Genomic DNA, 20919 nt, shown 5'->3' with positions numbered 1-20919 from the left:
ACAGCTTTGACTGACAGGGCCAGCTCAAGCAAGATGAAATAATTGCAAATGGCAGGAGAGGGATGGGAGAACTTGGCAGAGTTCTGTAGTGAAAATCCTTAAACCCCACATTATCGATCAGTAGTTACGTGTTTGTTTGTCTTTTTCTATTTACTCAACTTCTAGTGTGATTTATTCCAATTACTCAACTTTTCTTCGATGTTTTAAAGAGCTGGAACATTTTTCAGGGGCTTATCCAAAACCCAGTGATATCGGTGTCACTGACCTTGATGAGTTTTGAATTGCATCTATTACTACAGATGAATAGGTAGAAATGCCTTTGGCCCTTATTCTCCTAGGCACATCAGTGCAGGCATGTGTACAGTGCACAGTTGTACAGCTGTGCACAATTTATGACTTTTCAGGTGTCAGAGATGTTTACTTTATTTACTACTTAAAATGGTGATTTCAGTTTCTCCAGACTTCAGTTAGGATGACTGCAGTTAAGAAATTTCAGTCCTCTCGATGTCACTTTGAGGTGTTTACAGCAGTCACTGTGAGAAGGAAAAAGGTTACAGAAATAATTAAATGAATAATTTCAAGACATGTATACCTTGGAAATATCAAAGACTGACTGTTACTTCCTTCTCTGGGGACCATTTATTCCAGAATACTATCACGCTCTGCTAGCTATTGTATGTTGTCTTAATTGTTAGTTTAAAAAACTGTGTATGTAGTGGCAATGAGAAAATATCCCATGATGTAGACCTTCTTGAGAAAAATGATGGTCTTGCCTAGCTAATGCTTGCCTAGTTCTAAAATCTTTCCTGAATGAAGCAACAAGAAGTTAATTCTTCCCAAGGATTCATTATGCCCAGTATTGTTTGAATGAACTGCTGGCATAATGAAGTTCAAAAACCATGTGCATACAAGTGCAAAACCCCAAGAATCCCACCAGTTTAACTTAGTGGGTTGAGTTTCTAGTTGTCTGGACAACATTATCTAAGGTTCAGTTGGATTGGCCTTATTTTGAGTACTTCAGTGCAGTCCTCTAAGATCTGGCACAGCAATAATTATAAGGCAGCTGGAAAATGGAAAAGATCTGTTAAAAATCAAATGTGACGTGCATATTGGGCAGGAATGTGTGGTTCGGTTATACAACCATCATGCTGTGTTTGGCTGCAAGATGCGTCTTGTTTCCTTCTTAGGAGTTCATAGGTTATTTGACACTCCACGAGCTATAAATTATGGGCATACACATACAGTAAGGTGATTTATTTTAAAAAAATACGGCCCACCTTGAGAGAGAGAGACTTCTTTGTGCACCAAACCTTTAAATGGTGAGCCGCCTGTTATATTTTCATTTTGCTTTTTTGGATTACGTTGTTTAAGAACCTTAATCAGCTCTTCACCATGAAGACTGTTACCTTTCTTCTCCTAATGATAGTCGGTTGCCTGGGAGGATTAGGACAGAAGCTGAGACCAAGGAAAAGGAGCAGTGTTGAAGAAATCCGTTTTCAGACTAAAGCCAAAGATTCATGCACAATGACTGTGAGTGGTGATGAGGAAGTTAAACTCAGAATTGAATGCAGAAACCAAGGCAAGTCATACTGGTGTGAGTACACTGGCAAACCTTCAGTTTGTCGTGCTTTCAATAACAATCCAAAGGCTTATTGGAACCAGATTGCCCTTGAACTTAGAAAACTTCCAAATGCTTGCCTGTCCACCTCAGTGCTGAAGCCTGCTATGTGCCAAAAGGCTCCCACAGATGCTCACATGAAGCAAGTAGCTTCCAGCTTGAAGCCAACTCAGAATCCTAGCCAACAACCAGATACCAACAATCAGGGGAAGTCGGTCCAGAAATCATCAACTTCTCTGAAGCAGGCAGGAAAGAGCTCTATCAAAAAAGCAGGGAAACCTAGACCATCTACCCTGCTTCTTATAAAACCAACCCAGCACAGTCGGGCGTCCGAAAATGAAACTGAAGCAATGAAGTTGGCACGAGAACATTGCTGGGAATCGCTGCACAATTTCTGCTCCTACATAATCAGCTTCTTTAGAGGCTAATTCAGGTAAAGCTCCCCTTAAATAAGATAAACACACAGTATCCCTTGCAGTGATGTTTTTTAAAGTTAAGAGCATTTTAAAGGCTAAAAACAGGGTAGGATGCAATGTAATGAATTCAGAAACATTTTTGGTGGACGAACTTGTCCACATGAAAGATTTGAACTGGTTAATGATTCAATAACCCAGAACCTGAACTTAGATGGTCTGTAAAATGCTGAAATGTTCTTACAGTTCCTACTGAAATCAGTAGGACTGGGATGTCCTTAGCATCTTCAGGATCCGGTTTTTAATGCCTGCTAACATGGAATGGGTGTAATGTCAGGTGATAAAAATAGCTGCTTTTAAAACCACTTTGTAGTTCATTTCTATGTTCTACAAAACATGATTTCTGACCCAGCAGTACATCTGTTAAACCTGCATACACTGCTCTTAGCTTTCTCTCCCACTGCATATTGCTTCAAGACTTAAACAACTGAAATGGTACAAACGTTTAACACAGGTGTGAGAGAAATCTAAACCGAGAAGGCAGCAGCTAGCTGTTAACCAGAACTAGGGAATATTTAATTAACTGAAAAGTATTTTATTAAATTTAAAGAAGTTACATAGTTTACATTTATAAATGAAAATAGACAATTTTTAGGTTTCCATAGTAATAGCAGGTGAGCCCTACTGAATCTTTGCTGGCAAATATCAATGGTATAAATCTACACACACAAAAAACCGCTCGCAGAAGTAATTGTACCTTACATTTCACCTTACACTTCACAGAAGAAATTTATGCTTACATTTTCCCTTAAAGCGTGTCAAGAATTGGCTACAAAAACTGACATTTTCTGCAGAAATGGAAATTTGTACAACATGAGCCAGCATGTTAGTTAACTTTAGATATGTTTAGACTGCTGAAAATCCCAAGTCTGCTTAATAAGGCAAACTGCTAAATGACTAATTTTTTCTTTTCTTTTGTGTGTGTGTGTGTGTGTGTTTTGCAGGGCAAAATTTTTACTGCTGAAAAAGAGATACCTACAGTAGTTTAATGCAGTTTTTAGACTAATGGCTTTTAGTTCCAAAACGGGATCATCTCTGCAAATCTTGTTGCAATTATTTTTTGCTTTGCACCTCTGAAATGAAACTATTTTTAACAAGTTCTCATAGCAAGCACCGAAGATGCATGGAATTGGAATGATTGTACTGAAAGTATTATGATAAACTCATCATTTAAACTTGTTGATTCTTCTAGAGATGTAGGAACATGAGTATTTATATATACATCCAAGACTCCAATTTAACCTTTTTTGTGCTCTATATCAATAAGTAGTATCGTGTGCACAATTTGCTTTGAATGAGTAGCTAACAAGAGAAAAAAGCTGTAGATAATGCTGCAATAAAAAATGATTTTTGAAACTGTCTAGAGTTTACTGCAATTTTAAATAAAAGGAGGTAAATGTCTAAGGCTATAATATCAATGTCAGCTTCTTAGGGGGCTGTTGTAGCATATGGGAGGATGGGGAAACCACAGAATGAACCAGTCTTTACCCCAGCTGTAAGAAGCTTCAGCTGCAAAAACTAAATGGAAAATTTGAAACACAAACGTAAGTATATGCTCCAAAATACAGAATATGAGAGGCAGACAACAGAATAGCATTCACATTCATGACTGTTACCATGTAGTGAACAAGGATATTTGTGTGCCTTTGTCTCCCAGAGTTGCACTTGTCTTAAGGATTGGAAAGGCAGCCTGTCTCTATTCACAAAATTACACATTGCTTCTACATAAACATTTTCAGAAATGAAGGCAAGCCCTGAAAGGACTCTCTTGCTTTTTATTTCTAGACTGTAGTAGTTTACAAAAAATACTTTGCATAATCTAAATCTACTGAAAATATTTTTAATTGCTATCCAATACTTTCCTTTGCCCCTAAATGAGTCTTTCTCAGCATGACATAACTAGATATTCAGTAATGGGAAAAATGATTGTGGCTGGATGTCTGCTGTTTTGTCTTTGTAGAACATAAGAATCGCATTTACTGGGTCAAACCATCTTCCCCAGTATCCTGTCACACAGTGACAGAAGATATTTGTGTAACTAGCTTAAATCCAGATGTGTTTAGTATTGTGATCTACAGTCCTGCCAAGTAGTTAAGCACTTACGCAAAGGTTTTATTCCTTTGCGTACTTTGAAATCCAGGGAATTGGTCACGAGTAGTTGTGCTGTGCTGCAACTCATATTCTGCAAACACTTACCTGGGTGTCTTGAATTGAAATGCTAATTATTCTTGCCTAAAAGGGTTTTGCAGACAAAAAATTAAATGCAAGAGAAAAACAGGTGCTGAAATTAACTGAAACTCAAACGGGTGGATTTACTACTGGAGCAAGCATTGAGAAGGTGCATCAAGAATGGGAACTCAGAAGCCTGAGTTTGTCAACCTTCATAAACTAATGCGATAAACCTTCATCTGTCATTTCATTTACCCTACTCTAGCAGCAACTCTGCTTCTGGGGAAGGCATTTGTGGGGAGACATGAACATAGACTTGTGTCAAATTTCCATTCTAGTTTGCCCATTACTGTAGGATCTGAGCACAATACAGGATGGACGCTTTAGAAAACAGATTTATAAATATTTAGGTGCAAATTAAAGGAAATATTCTTTTAAAGGTGAGGTAGGCTGATGTGTGAAATTATTTTCTTCAATGCATTTTTTAAAGAAAATATTGGAGGCTGGACCTGGGATTTTGAACTCAGCAACTATATGCTTTTGAAATAGCTTCTGTTTTTGCTTGATTTCTACTTAAGAACACAGTAGAATTATTTCAGGGCCTCGCTTGTGTTTCTTCCAACAAGTTTGATATGTGAAAAGTGAATCTGTATGTGAAAAGATCCACCCAAGGAAGTGGAGTGGGGGAGTTGTAATGGGGCAATGGAGAAGGAACAGAGCTCAGATGACTCGAAGGTTGTTGTTCTAAGTAAACAGACATCCAGAAATACTTGCCCTCAAAGGAATGGAAATCCCAATACATTTCAAAGTGCTTTTTAAATCTATATAATAACTGTACAACTTGAATTCTGCCTCTCCCCCAAATTCATGGTACCTACAAAGTAAAATGTGCTGTGTGTTCTTTCTCCTTCACAGTTCGCTTTTTGCAGTTATTTAAACTTTACTTTGGCTAGAAAACCCAGTACCTGTGGGCACACTCTCCAGATGTTTTTTTTCCTGGATAAATAGATCACTGACCCATTGCTGAGATGAAGTAGTAGGGCAGAAGGCAGCAAAAATGAACTATATCCAATTCATTGTTAACAACTCCTTAAGAAGTTCAACTGGGCAAATGTGTCTTGGCAGAAATGTAGGTGCCATTAGGATCTTCTGTGAGCTTAGGGAGAAGGGAAACGGCACTGAACTGAGGGAGAAGGGCTTTGACTAGTCTGCCTTCAGGTTCCAGCCATCTGAAGTAGGGTACAACCTGTCACTGGATGCTGGATCCAACTCAGCATCCAGAAAAATAAGCTTTCAAAATTAAATGAAAACAGATATGATTGGAATTAAAGTGTCTATATCACTTCAGCAAGAGGTTGGGGTGGGGAGATTATTTTTAATGTGTTACCAAGCTGTGCCCTCTTAAAACCTTCATTCTTGCCACTTTGCTGGGCACTGAGGCTTCCTGTGGCAGCAGTGATACAGCACTGTGATTCTGCCTCTCCCAAAGCTCATGCCATCTGTACTGCTTGTTGCTGGGGAGTCCCCAGGAGCTGCTGTAGAATAGAGTTTTCCAGGTGTGTTCGTGGAGCTCCCAGTGCTTCGCACAGTAGTTAAAAACCTTCCTGCACTAGAAGAGCTCCACTTTTTTTGTATTTTCTCACAGCCCTCTCAACAGCTCCTGCAAAGGAGCCTGGGGAAAAACCAGTGTTGTGAAGATATGAAAAATGAAAGAGGTAGAGAAAACTCTACCAACATCTGCCTCTCCAAAGAGAAAATGGCATTTCTGCTGAGTGGAGATGGATAGGTATGTTTGGGAATCTCTGTTACTCAGATATCTAGAAGGAACTAGGGAATAATGACTTCTGGGCTGAGAACTTCAGAAACAAACAAGGCTGCAGATGCAATTTGCTGTTTCTTTTCCTGTCCCAATCTTATCTACACTGCACACGTCTACACGTTGCCGCATGACTATGTTGCTACAGTGCTGCGTTCCTTCTGGAAGTACTAAAACATGGTGCAGTACAGGGCTGTCACTATGCCATGTGGGCTGCTATGGCAACATAGCTGACGATCACATGTAGACGCACACTATTGCTGTCACTATAGCTTGCCATACAGCAACGTAGTATGTTGCTACATCACCAAAGGGTGATGTGTAGACATGCCCCCTAACTCCATCTCTTCTGGGTTTGATCTTAGCCTGCTAAATTCCCCCCCACATCCCTGTCTCTGAAAGATGCTATAGGTGTGTCCAGGTGAGCACGGCTGTGTGGTATACGGTGCCACAAACACATCTGCAGCACCACATACTGCACACTGAGGTCTTCTCTGCACTGCCAGGGCACGCTGCCTGTGCATGCGCTGCTTTGGTTTATTTTTCAGCAGGGGTTTTTTTACTCCAGGATATCCCCCTGTGATAGAATGACAGGCTGCATCCAGACGAGCGCGGACATTTGGCTTTGCACTGGAGCTACTTGTCCCCAGAGAAAGCCTGTGCTAAGCACGCTTTGGTGTGCAGCAAGTTACCTTGGGGGCAGTAGGGGAGGCTGGGGCCAGCTCTGTGCTGGCCCCAACAACCTTACATGGGGTCCTGGAGGCCTCCCGGGGCTGCAGCCACAGCACTTCTGGATCTCCAGGGGTCAAAAAAATCCTACAAGAAAAAGAACCAGAGCAGTGCACATGTGGGCAGTGCATGCTCCTGAAAAGCGGAGCTGAACTGCCTGGAGCCATGCTGTGGCTGCCGGCAGAAGCACTGCTGCTGCGGCCCCAGGAGGCCTCCAGGATCCCAGGTAAGGCTGGTCCCAGCCTCCCCTACTGCCCCCAAAGTAACTTGCACACCAAAGCATGCGTGGTACAAGCTTTCCCTGGGGACAAGTAGCTGCAGCACAAAGTGTGCTGCAGCTACTTGTCTCTGTGAAGCCAAATGTCCACGCTCGTCTGGACACAGCCATGCTCGTCTGGACGTATTCCATCACACTGTGAACGTTAAAAGAGAGTGCGAGTGTTATCAACATACTGACTAAAATGTAATCCTAGTTACCTTCTTTTGCTGTATATATGCTGAATGAGAGAGCCTACAAGATGGAACCCTATGTGACTTCACACAATAGCTCTCTTGATAGCGTAGGCATGTGCACAGGCAATTCTATCCCATTTTGTACATGACAGTAAGCACAAGTACATCCCGTCATGTTCACTGCATGTTCCCTGTAGACTATATGACTTTCCTTGGAGTTCAAATATCACAACAGTATAAGAAATCTGCCTAGGACTTCATGGTTATCCCTATGGGACTATAACACCTGAAGCCTTACTGCTTCAGTAGAATGAAAAATCAGATTTTCTTATTTCAAAAACACACACCTTGTGATCAGCCTACAGTAAACAAGATGGAGCCTAAGATTTTAATTTGAACAATTCTTTTCTAAAAAGCAGAAGGTATTTAAATACCAAGTTGAGAGGTGCTTCCCTTCAGATAAAACTATGTAGTAGCATGTGCACAAAACAAATACTTAACTAATATTCTTGCCTCAAAACATCATAAAATTGGATCAATAATCAAACAACAGCATTTTTAAAGCCTTAGTTAAATAGAAGTTATAGAATGGGAATTTAAAGGTCTAAATGCAGTTCCAGCTACCATTTTGGTCTGACATGCTGTTCATTGATGAAAGGACAAATTGAGACGTGTTTGCCATAAGCTTAGCACAGTCTGCAAGTATCCTGTAAATGAAACAAAAAGCCCATTTGTTTTGGTTAAACTGCTAGTCCACCATACAGTACAAAAGGAAAGCCATACGAATGAAGTTGATGCCTAACTTTAATTTCTTGACAGAGGGACAGCACAGTCTAAACACTGAGGTCAGTGCTGGAACACAAAAAGGCCTAAGATCCACTACTGATTTAGTCACTGGCCAAGATGTCAGCCAGACCACTAGCACTTTGTGCTCATATTTATGAAACAAAGTCAGTGCCCATCTCGTAAGGCCATTGTGATGGTTTAAAATCTTTTGAAAAGATAAAGCAGGAGAAAAATGCCATACATATTTTTAAAAGCATAGCTAAATTCCTACCACGGAGATGTGTATTACACGTATCTTCAAGAGTGATGAGAAAATTATAAGAAATCTTGAAAATTCCTGCAATTAATAATTCATCCTTTCATTTACCTCTCTGTATGTTTAGTTCTGTGCAAAGAATCACTGCTGGTTTAACCATTTTTATTCCAAGTGGAAACTGGCAGAGGTTTTCTTTAATGTTGTTTATCTTAGCAGTTCCCCACTATCAGGCTTTATACAATCACTTGCATGTTAAGGTGCAGACAGAAGTAATGATTTTTGCCTGGTCTGGGCACAGAAAGCAGCTTATAGCTGTGACCAAACACAAGTGCACAGCTGCAAGCAGTTTCAAAAATGGCTGATTGGGTGAAAATCTGACCTCTCATTGCATGTGGTATCAGATAAAGATGTTACAAAATGTGGCATTTTTGTAACTTGTGTCTGCAGAGCTCCCAGCCTATGGCTGTTTTCAGAATGGGAGGCAGGGAAGGGAGCAGAGGAAGTTCAGTCTGGAGATTTTTCAGCCCCCCACCCTGCCTGCAGGGTGGGGCAGGTGGGGGGATCCAATCCACCCACCCCAACCTTCAGCACCAGCTGGAGAGCCCCAAGAACGAGCTCCCTCCACTGCCCCCTCCCCCCCCCCAGTCTGAAAATAGCCAGCACTGGTAGGGAGTCCTGGCCGTTGCTGTGGGATCCTGAATGCAGGCTTCCAGTTGCTGCTAGTTTTCCCTCCGCCAGCCCTCCCAACAGTGAACTTCTGTTTAGTCTCGAGTAATGGTGTAATTCAGAACACTTTGTCAAAATCGTTCCAAGTTACATGTGGGAGCTGCACTTCTGTCTGCACCTTCAATTCCCACATTTTCAAAGGTGTCCTGACTGACTGCTTCAGATGTTAGACCTTGACTCATCCTGATCTTGGCATTAATTTGAAGTCAGCAGAGATTTCAAGTGTTCAGCACCTCTGAAAATCAGGTATTGGATGTCTTGGATTTGATAACTAAAAATTAAGGAAGTGCATATTTGCAAGTGAGCCCTGACTATGCCAGTGCTTTGGATCATTGTGTTAAAGCAGTTTAAATATATGCCTAGATAATATTGCAGCTTCAGGATGATTTTCCTACCAAGCAACTATTACATTAGCTTAATTGTGCAATAGCACACTCCGGTGTTTTATTTTTTGAGAGAATTGGTTTAATTATATTCTTTTATAATTGGTTGGGTTAATTTACAGGTTTGTATTACTGTTCAATTTTTGTTTGAACTGATGTCATAGTTTTAGGAATTTTTGTGGATGCAGAGAAGGAATTTATTGTGGAAATAGTGTTAGAGGAAAAGAAAATGTCCCCAAGTCTCTTGTTGCTATTCCTGCTTCTCTCTGTTGGTACTTCCTGTTGTTTTCGTTTTAAAACTTCCCTTTATCATGCTGTTTGTTTCTACCTGTACTTGTTTTTAGAAGTATGCCGATACATCAATCCCATATCAGATAGGCAATGATATAAAGAAAATTGACTGTATCAGCAATTGGCTTTTTTTGGCTGATGTAGCCGATAAATGCCACATGGATGCACACAGCCACAGCACAACATGCAAGTGTCCAGGAGTGCAGCCTGGCAGCATGAAGCGCAGCTGGGTCTGGCTGGTGAATCTGTTGTGAGGGAAGGGGTGTGTGCGGAGGGGGTTGCAGATCAAGGCCCAGTGGTGAGGAAGGGAGTGGAGCTGGGGTTGGGGCAGGGGCAGGCACTGCCCAGCTGGGGCAGGGTGTGGGGCTCAGCCATGTGAGGCTCCTGCCAATATGCATACCCCGGGAGGGCATGCATGGGAGCATGTGCCCCCAGATCTGCACACGGAGTAAGGGTGGGCTTCCACTGCAGGCTGGGGCCAGGGCTGCACTGAGCTTTTCCCAGTGGGGGTGTTGGGCCGGGCTGCACTCAAGGCAGGTGGCAGCAGTGCTGGGAGGGGAGGTTGGGGGACTACAGCAAATTTTAGGGTGGCTGCAGCCCCCCCCATATCCCCTACCCAGCACTGCTGCTGCCTGCCCCAAGCACAACGCTGCCCAGCCCCGCACCAGGAAGAGCCCTGTATCACCCTGGCCCCAGCCTGCAGCACCAGCTCACCCTCACTGTGCAGATCTGGAGGCACATGCCCCCCATACCCTCCCAGGGTGCGTGCAGGGGCGGGAGCTGCCCACCCTGCCCCAGCCCCAGGCCCACTGTCTCCATCACCGTGGGGGCCTTGATCTTCCCCCCCCAGCCCAACAGACTTACCAGTCCGATATTTCTCTCCAAGCTGCCTGGATGTATATCAGCAATTGGATTGGTATTGGCTGATATGTCTTGTTAAAAATCAGCCATCTGTATCGGCCCAAAAAATCGGTATCCATGCCCCCCTACTTGTTTTTCTGGAGCTGATGAATGTAGTCTATGAAACTGTTTTTATCACATCTGTCATAGTCTCCTTCTTAATAAGCAAAAAAAAAAAAAAGTACCTCCTCAGACTTAACAAACACTTTTCTGTAGTAGCACATCATGGTGATGCTTTAGCAAATGTACAACATGCAAAGCACAGTAGAACACAGTTGGTATTGTCACACAGCTACATTGTCAACAAATAAGTAAAATTATTAGTACTGAACGCCTTTTCTCATCATTTTCACAACCTGCCCATAAAGTTTATTAGGTAAGTGTTAAGGAAGAGGCCAGGAATTGAGTTTTCAGAACGGTCATACTACCTGAATTATAGCTGACACAGTTCTCTTTTTAAATATGTTATGAAACCACTTGCCCAACCACCTACTTGCAGTACATATTCCTCCAGTTCCTTTAGCCTTACAATGATTGTAGTCAAGAGAGAACAAAGAAGCCTTTTTAGGACTGGCTAGCTGGCAAACTAGTTTGTACTATTACAATTCCTGACAGCTGAAGGCACACTCGTGTCATTGCTGTTGCACATAAAAAATAATGCTTAAATATTTCCCCCCCTATTTTTCTTAAGCATGATACGTGTGCTGTTGGGGTGCTCTCTGTGCTTTGAGTAAAATTTGGAGTAAAATTAAAGAGGAGTTCCCTCATTCTCTTTTAAAGTTTTCCACCTACATGTCAGGATCATCTAGAAATGCAAGACTCTTCCCCAAGCAGGAAAAGCTTAACAGCATCCAGATGCTGATCTCCATAAATAGTTTTTCTAGCCTCATGAATAAAAGCTATTTACATGTATAAGACTGAAGGAATTTTTGGAATGGCTTTTATGGGCCTGTATTCACTTCTAACAAGAGAAAACGGCCCAAGGGAGAATGCATAGAATATATCCATTCTTTATTTATGGAGAAAGAAAGCCAATACCCTCCTTTCTCAGTCCAGATACTAAATTCCTACTGATGGGTTTGTAGCTCACTTAATTTACCACAATACACAGGGAACATTGTCAAGGTAACAGAGGGCTTTCAGAACATCAGCTGGTCAGAAAGTTGGTCCAGTCAGGCTGATGTGTGGAAGCTGTTCCAACATAGTATAATATCATTGAAAAGGCACAAAAAAGCTTGAGGAATAAATGTTAAAAAAGATCCTCTCTTGGGAAGAATATTATTCCGCTTCCATTAGGCACATCTGTATAAAACGGGTGGGCAAAATGTGGCCTGGGGGTCAGATGCAGCCCTCCAGGCATTCTACTTGGCCCACGGAGCCCCTAAAAAATTTAGAAAATTAATATTTATCTGCCCCTGGCTGCCTATCATGTGACCCTCGATAGCTTGCCAAAACTCAGTAAGTGGCCCTCCACCCAAAATAAGTGCCCTCCCCTGGTATAAAAGAACACAAACAGGACAATTAAATTGCTAGTAGATAATCCATGCCTATTGACTCTGAAGTAAGTTTTTTTGATCTACTAGTTATGGAGCTAATCACCTCTTTTCAGCATGAAAAAAAAATCCTTTGTTCACTACTAACTTGGATCAAAGATCAGTGGAAATGGATGCTCTGGCTATCAGATGGACAAATAACCTCTCATGTTTTCTTCCTCTTCTGCTACTAGAAGGAGTTATTTGGATTATTACAAAGGTAGAAGACATGGTTGTTCTTGACACCCCAAAATGATCTAATGTAGCAGGGGTTTTCAGACCTAGCCAAACTGTCAGAGATGCTCCAATTCATCTTCTCAGACAGAAGAATCTGCTTCTGCATCCCACCCCAAACAGCCTGAAGTTGACAGTTTGGTATAGTATGACAAATCCCAAGAAAGATTTGAGCCACAGCTCCAAACTAGCAGATGTCCTCCTAACCTCCTGGAGGCCTTCCACAGCAGGTAAAAGTATGGACAAAATTTTCTTATTGGTATCACAGAGGTAGTGAAGGCTAAGGATGTGGTTGTCATGGACCTGAATTTCCCGGACATCTGCTGGGAAGAGCAGTCAGCCAGGTCTGAACGCTCACGTAGGTTCTTGGCCAGAGTGCAGGACCTCCATCTAACCCAGAACGTGCACAGCCCCACCAGGGGGAATGCCTTGTTGGACCTAGTGCTGGCCACGGGTGATGACCTGGTGAGGGGGCTGCGAGTGCTCGACCACCTGGGCGACAGCAATCATCACCTGCTGGAATTCACCATCCAGCGCAAGGTGGCAACGGCATGCAGTAAGGCAGCGGCCCTAGATTTTAGGAGGGCAGACTTCAATGAGCTAAGGAGGATAGTTGGAGAAGCGCTGAGGTCCCGGGGGGGAGGGGAGCCAGGTGTCCAAGGAGAGTGGTCGCTCCTTAAGGAGACGATCCTCCAGGCCCAAAGAAAGGTAATTACAACGAGGATCAAAGGGAGCAGGAGAGCACACAAGCCTCTGTGGCTCACCAAAAGAATCCGGGAATGTCTCCTTGCTCAAAAGGAGGCTTATACCCAGTGGAAAGAAGGGGTCATAACCAGGGAGGGCTATTCTGTAGTTGCTTGGGGATGTAGGGGGGCAGTTAGGAAGGCCAAGGCAGAGATGGAACTGGGACTAGCTTCCCAGATTAAGGACAATAAGAAGTCTTTTTTTAAATACGTAGGGGATAAAAAGAAGGTCCCGGGTAATGTGGGGCCCTTGCAGGACGACATGGGAAACTTGGTCATCACACCAGATGGCAAAGCTAACATGTTTAACGATTTCTTTGCCTCTGTCTTCCTAAGTAGGGACCAGAACAGCCACCTCCATGCTGGGCCCCCCTCGGGCCCTGGGGGAGGCACACCTGGGCCACGGGTTAGCAAGGATTTAGTTAGGAGCTTCTGGAGGGGTTGGACGTATTCAAGTCAGCCGGCCCGGATGATCTCCACCCTAGAGTTCTAAAGGAACTGGTCGAGGTCATTGCAAGTCCCCTGGCACGGCTTTACGAGCACTCTTGGTGCTCTGGTGAGGTACTGGAGGACTGGAAGAGGGCCAACGTAGTCCCCATCTTCAAAAAAGGCAGGAAGGAGGACCCAGGAAACTATAGGCCGGTTAGTCTCACCTCGATCCTAGGCAAGCTGTTCGAGAAAATTATGCTGGCACACATCCAGGAGGGGCCAGCAGGAGACTGCATGCTTAGGGGCAACCAACATGGGTTCATCAGTGGCAGGTCCTGTCAGACCAACCTGGTGGCCTTTTACGATCAGATCACCAGATCATTAGATGCAGGGGTAGCAGTAGATATAATCTTCCTGGACTTCCGGAAGGCCTTTTACACTGTCTTTCACCCAGTTCTCATTAAGAAACTGGGGGGCTGTGGTGTAGACACCCACACAGTCAAATGGGTCGCCAACTGGCTGGAGGGCCGCACCTAGAGGGTGGTAGTAGATGGGTCCTTCTCAACCTGGAAGGACGTGGGCAGTGGGGTTCTGCAGGGCTCGGTCCTCGGGCCCGCACTGTTCAACATCTTCATCAGCGATTTGGAGGAGGGGGTAAAAAGCACCCTGTTCAAATTTGCTGATGACACTAAGATGTGGGGGGACGTGGGCACATTGGAAGGATGCAACAGGCTACAATCAGACCTAGACAGGTTACAAGGGTGGACGAGAATAGGATGGGTTTCAACACAGACAAGTGCAAAGTGATGCACCTCGAGAGGAACAACCGGCACCATACCTACAGGTTGGGGAACTCCCCTCTTGTCAGCACGGAGGCGGAAAGGGATCTGGGGGTCATCATTGACTCCAAGATGAACATGGGCCGGCAGTGTGGGGAGGCAGTCAGGAAGGCCAACCGCACCTTGGCATGCATCCACAGATGCATCTCGAGCAGGTCCAAAGAGGTGATCCTCCCCCTCTATGCGGCACTGGTCAGGCCGCAGCTGGAGTATTGCGTCCAGTTCTGGGCGCCGCACTTCAAGAGGGATGTCGACAGCATGGAGAGGATCCAGAGGAGGGTCACTTGTATGATCAGGGGTCAACAGGGCAGGCCTATGAGGACAGGCTGCGGGACCTGAACCTGTTCAGCCTCCAAAAGAGAAGGCTGAGGGGGGATCTAGTGGCCTGTTATAAACTAGTCAGGGGGGATCAGCAGGCATTGGGGGAGTCCCTGTTCCCCCGAGCACCGCCAGGAGTGACCAGGAATAACGGTCACAAGCTGGCAGAGGGTAGGTTTAGGTTAGACATCAGGAAGCGCTACTTCATGGTCAGGGCGGCTAGGGTCTGGAACCAGCTTCCAGGAGAAGTGGTGCAGGCTCCTACCCTGGGGGTGTTTAAGAGGAGGTTAGATGAACATCTTGCTGGGGTCGTTTGACCCCATTACTCTTTCCTGCCATGGCAGGGGGTCGGACTAGATGATCTGCTCAGGTCCCTTCTGACCCTACACACTATGAAACTATGAAACTAAGATGCGAAGGTCAGAAAAATGAGGCATTCTGGATCCCCTAGACTAGTGGGCCTCAAGTTGTTTTTTGTTTTTTTCATGGACCACTTGAAAATAGCTGAGGGTCTTGGTAGACCACTAAATAAACTTTTTTTTGTTGTTGTTCTACAAATCAAAGCACACAACTCATACTTTCATATCAGTAGTCTCATCTTTCTAATGCGATGGATCTCCCTGTTTTTTGAGCAAAGTTCTGGGAAGTCGGGTGTAATGTTTGTCAGCTTTAGCCTTGGGTAACCTTTCTGCAGACCAGCTGAATGGAGCTCGCAGACCAGTGGTGGTCTGTGGACTAGAGTTTAAGAACCTCCGTCCTAGACTTTCTTACAGGGTGGCTCTGACTGGGCCAAAGACCTAGGATACCATTGTGTCAGTGAAATAAGCTTCAAAGCATCAAATATATGCTCATCTAAGGGTGGTATCACAGGTTCACTTGCAAGAAATGACAAATGACTGGAATGTAGAGACCTATTAGTATGTTAAGCATATGAGATGACCCTTGTCTGAAGGGTAACGACTTTGCAGTGCCACAAGGGCACTAGTGATAAGCTGCTTTAATATGCACATGCTGCTCATTGAATATGGCATTGCCCTAAGTCTCCGGTTTATTGACTTATTAGTCGGAGTCAGTAAGGATCAGTCTTTGGAGCAATAGGTGTGTCCAGCAGAAAGAACCTATGTTTCCTTATCTGAGACCAGCTCTGAGTGATGCAATCATTCAGGACCTGTTTGTTCAAATCAAAGACTTCTATATCCTTGTATTTTTTCTTCAGAAATATATGGTCATTGATCCCAGGTTCTGAAATCTCTGCACATAGATGTTGTGAGCTTTAAAGCACTTGCCATAAAGATTAGCTACTGCAGAAAGATGTTAAAATTTTTTTTTTACCCAGGTTAGTTCTTCTTCCTTTATCTTCCTTCATTTTGCCTAAAGCCTCAGTGTCTGAAATGCACACATTGTTAAATATGTAAGGAACTATTATGAATTGCCCTAGTAGAACTGAAAGGGAACTCATCCTTATTCAGTTTATTTTAACCACATTCTTGGGCTTGAAACATCACAATCCTGTAAAATCTGTTCATCTGCAGCTGCTGTTTTCACCTGAGCGTAAGCAGCTGTGGACACAATGATTACATTTAATGCATCTTCTCACATTTTCCTGGGCAGAACGGGCCTCAGTAACTACAGAGGAAATCAGCAAAGCTGTCACTTCAATTTCCATACAAATCTCTTATAAAACACTACAGGCTTCACCTCCAGTCCTCAGTCCAACAGGTTAATTTTAGCAGAAAGGTGTTTTGTGCAGAAGCCTAGAATAGATTAATGCTACTGATTTTAGGGAATGGCAAGAACATTTTTTTCCTGTCCTATTTTTCTCATGTCCTCAGCACTGACTATATTGCAAAGGTTTTCAGTCAGGAAACAGCCAGGATCCAGAATGGGATATTTGTTACCAAACTGTCTTTTTGAGATTAACATATTCATCTGTCCGACCTGGGATACGTTTTGCATGTAGATGTGTTCTGATCACCCTTTCTGAAGCCCATGTGTATGCTTTATATCATAGACAACTGGTGCTGCCTTAGTCGGGGGGGCACATGTCTCCACAGTGACTGGGGTGGAAGGGGGTCCCCCGGCAGCCAATCTTGCTGACTGGGGGGGGGGAGGTCCCCCGCAGCCAATCACAAGACATCTGATTGCTGCAGTTACTTCCAGGAATGCAGTGGTGCTCCACTCCCCGACTGACACTTGCAGGGGGGCACCAGCGCTCCCCCCTGCCCTTCGCCTAAGCGGCGAGAGCAGCCACTCACGGGGTGCACACGCACCCCCTACGCATCGCCACTGCTTTATACTATACAATTAAGGCACTGCTATCATTTTGCATTTAAACTTCCAATAACAATTTACTCCTCTGCAACTGTGGATGTACCTAACTAGCACAAGTATAGATCCCATAGAGCGAAGACTAAAATGACTCCAAAAGAGGCATACCCTAAAATTTCAGGCAGGGAAAGAGGTTGATTCCAGTAAAAAGAAATCGGGGACTTCAATTTCTATTTGTTCTTACTGTTTTCTTCAATGTAAAATGGATTAAAGAAAATTATTGCTCTCTGCACTACAATATGATTATTTTAGACTTATAATTGCCTCATATCATACTATCTTGTAGTTCTGTAGCACCTTCCATTCACATTTTTCAAAGCATTTTTACAACACAGAATTTAAATATAGCTTTTCCATACTCCTCCAAGGTAAGCAGATATTGGTAGTCACTTTTTAAGATTTAGGAAACTGTAGTGCAAGGTTTTTAAAGCAGCTCCAATTTGCTTTGCAGTTAAGAATGAACAATGAATTGCATGCATTTTGAATGCTGTCACCTTCACAGACATCTGGCAGAGTCTATCAGTCACACACAGGTGAAAAAACTTGCATGTGCCCAAAAGTTCAACAAACATAATTCCCTCAGGCAAGGCCAGTCTGCCATCTGTATGTGCATGTCTATGGCTATGTTGGGGTGAAGAGACAAAAAATCTAACTATATGTATATTTTCAGGCTCATAAAAAGAGGTGCTGTTTTGAAAGCTGGCTGTAAGCGACAACCAAAGGTTCACAGGAAGTGAGTCTGGCCCTACTGCAGTCAGCGGGAATTTTGCTTGTGATTTTGTGGAGCCAAGATTTCACCATGGAATTTCTAGCAAAGTCAAGAGGAGGAAAAAGTCTTTTCTGAAGATCAGGATGAGACCTGTGGAGAGTGGGGGGCAATTTCTCTGCCTCTGTCTGCTGTGGGGTGGTTCTTCTGAAGTATCTGAGGTTGGCCAGTGATAAATGCAGAATACAGCTAGAGGGATATTGAGACTACCAGTCGGCAGTTTTCTTCTTCTTGTCTCCTTATACCTAGTCCTGCCTCACAGGATCATTTCTTCACTTCTGCTTTGGATGAAAAGATCAAGTCCTGAAGAGACTGAAGTGATCTTTGACTATGTCTGAGTTTGATGTGTGAGGAATATTTTTAATGAGACAAACGCACAAAACAGACCATTTTTCTAATGAACAGATTGTGCACATTAGAAATGATAATGGCCCTTGCCTTCCCAGGTAGTGCCTCTAGCTTTTTTTTTGTTTTCAATTTCGTAATCTGTATGCACTTCTTTTCTTTTTCTACGTCTCATTAGTTCTTTATTTCTACTGTAAATCTGTCATGTTGCAAAGCAAACCCTAATATATACAGTACACTAAGTGAATATATACTTTTTCTGTGTGTGACAGCACATAGTTTAAAGTAAATCATGTTGCTGAAAGCAACAGTGTTTTCTTGGGTTAGTGATGTTTACGTTTAACTGAACTATTTACTCTTTGATCCTTTCCATATAGTTTCTCTTATCACTTTAGCAATGTTAAATTAGAAAAATAAACTGATAAAAACTGTGTATTAATAGTAATCATGCTTGAAACCTACTTTGTGTTTTGCATTTTCAAAGCACTGGACAAATGTTAGTTAGTGCACTTGGGATTGTCAGACAAAAGAGAGAAAGTATTGATGGGGTGACAGAAAAAAGCTTTAAAGAATGCTGAGAAATTGTACTTTTGCAATATAGCTAAAAGTTCCCAAGTGCTGAAGGCAGGAACAAAGGCAAAGAATGAAGCCTTTTTTGCCCTTTGCAATAATTCATGTGTCTACCAAGTTCAGCTGAATCTTTACAAATATTTGGCAAGCCGACTGAGTAATCTTGTTTATCTTTGGAAATCTTTTCTTGTTCCTCCATCCTGGGGTTGTATAGGTATTATTTTATTCTCTAATGTAAATTAGAGCAATGTGACAGAGGAGTTGCTAGACAAGCTGGATTTTAGCCTGCAGTTCTGGTGGGGAGCACTTTGGGAGGCACAGTGTGGGCAGGCTTTACTGTAAATAATGACTGTAAATATTTCCCTGAGGCCCCCTCTACATGTGCAGGTAAAGGTGTGATTGGATATTATGCACAATCCACAAGATTGCACCTCCTGCCATGCTACACATGCATGGCAGGAGGCATGACTGTGGGATTTCACATGAAATCCAATAGTACCTTATTGCTGGTATAGGGGGAGCCTGATCTAGGCTTTTCCTGCATTTGCAAGGGGCAGGCTCTCACACCTGTGAGCCCCCTTTGCTGAGCACCTCACAGAGCTCTTGGTCCCGGCTGCTGTGTGCTATATGGGGCTCTCGGTTTTGGCTGTGCATGTGGGCCCCTGGGACTCCATGCATCCATGCCTTGGGGATCGTGGCTGCCATGATACACTGGACCCAGGGAGTTTCGCACACTCCTGAGCCTGGGGGATCATGGCAACTGTGATCCAAGGGTTCAGAGGTTTCATGCTGGGCATGGTGCACCCCTGTGGCTGGTAGCTCTGTCAGCTGACAGGGGAGACCCTGCTACACATGCAAATTAAAGCTCCATAGCAACTAGCTATAGAGTTAGTACACATTTTTGAGGTGTGGCTTTGTAGCTGGTAGCTACTTTACAGGTGTAACTGGTCTCCATGTAATTGCACAATTAACCAGTTAATTGCAAGGTACCTGTAATGTGTGTGGGGGGGGGCTGAGTAGGATACCTAGATGCCCTTTTCACCCCTAGGGCAGATAGCAATCTAGGCCTGACAGCAGGCCACAGAGGCTTCTCTTTTATCATTTTTGCCTGACAGTGTTTTGGGTGAAGTTGTCCCCAGGTTCAGACTATAGTTTTGTAGCTGCTTTGTTGCAAGCATGGCTGATTGGGCTTGAGAAGAATGAGTAAAGCTCTGAGACAGTTGTGGGCAGAGAAGGTCCCAGAGTGGAGTGAGCGAGGATGGAGGGAATTGCAATGGCACAATAAAGACTGGTTATTTTGAAGCAGTCTGCTGTGCTGTTTGGGACACTGACTCTCTGACCCGTCCTCTTTAAGGTTAGGGACAGGCATTATGCATAAACCGGTTTAAGTGATCAGAAACTGATTTAAACCTGTAACAGAACAGTCATTCAGTGCACATAAACCTGTCTGAAAATGACTGAAACCAGTCTGAGATAAACCTGGTTGAATGTAGTATCAGACTTAACTGATTTGGGTCCAAGTGGTTTATTCAATGTCTGTCCCAGACCCTTACCAGGTTTAAGTTAAACCAGACTCCCCCATGATCCTGGCATGCTCTCTGGGTTGAGTGGGCCCCTCCCCTCTGCTCCCTGGCTGGAGCTCCAGCACAGACTTGCAGGCACAGCAGGGTTTGCCCGGCTTCCCCAAGCCACCTCACCCCACGCTGCTTAAGTAGAGATCCCTTCCTCCTTTCTCCCACAGCATAGAACATAGTTAGCATGTGGTATGCTAGCTAATGCTAAGAGGTGTCTGTTAAAGCAGACAGGACAGTATCTGTTTATGGCTTTTTGGAGCTAATCAACATGTCAGCTGGTAATGTGTCTGCATTCCTTCTTTTGGAAAAAGCTGTTTAAGAAAAGCTGGATTTAATGAGTGAGGCTTTGTATTCTAATGGGGTGCTAAATGCTGATAACAACGCTGATAAATGCTCTGTTATCAAGGGAAGAGTGAACCCCTCCCTAACAAGAGCATCCTGCTGGGGCCTGGGCACATGCCTCTCAGCTCAGCACTACGGAAGGGATGTGAGGGTTGCTTTAACACCCCCCAGCTTCTAGCCTGAGCCACTGAAGGCATGTGCCTGCATTTCTTCAGTCCAGAGGTGATGCCTGTATGGCTACAAACAGGTTAGACTAACCTGCAAAGATTGAATCAATTCAGGCTCAGGATTTTTTAATG

The 20919-nt window shown here is 43.7% G+C and overlaps 1 protein-coding gene and 1 long non-coding RNA gene across 2 annotated transcripts; both read left to right on the top strand.

Moving 5' to 3' along the window:
• The first annotated feature begins 1255 nt into the window (after positions 1–1255).
• On the top strand, positions 1256–3450 carry FGFBP2 (fibroblast growth factor binding protein 2). Its single transcript, XM_090035633.1, has 2 exons — positions 1256–2051; positions 3036–3450. The coding sequence occupies exon 1, from the start codon at positions 1393–1395 to the stop codon at positions 2044–2046; it is 654 nt and encodes a 217-aa protein (XP_089891759.1). The 5' UTR covers positions 1256–1392; the 3' UTR covers positions 2047–2051; positions 3036–3450.
• An 8519-nt stretch (positions 3451–11969) lies between these two features.
• On the top strand, positions 11970–18567 carry LOC149870128 (uncharacterized). The gene is made up of 2 exons (XR_016440692.1): positions 11970–12596; positions 17694–18567. It is a non-coding gene; the product is annotated as an uncharacterized LOC149870128 (long non-coding RNA).
• Positions 18568–20919: the final 2352 nt, after the last annotated feature.

Source organism: Crocodylus siamensis, chromosome 2 (assembly GCF_052110815.1).
Source record: "Crocodylus siamensis isolate JL-2025a chromosome 2, ASM5211081v1, whole genome shotgun sequence".
Taxonomy (NCBI): domain Eukaryota; kingdom Metazoa; phylum Chordata; order Crocodylia; family Crocodylidae; genus Crocodylus; species Crocodylus siamensis.
The sequence above is the reverse complement of the archived record's forward strand: the minus strand, read 5'-3'. Positions and strand labels throughout refer to the sequence as shown.

Excerpts from the sequence above, each read along its gene's own strand:
- FGFBP2 (XM_090035633.1), top strand. The coding sequence starts at position 1,393 with ATGAAGACTGTTACCTTTCTTCTCCTAATGATAGTCGGTTGCCTGGGA.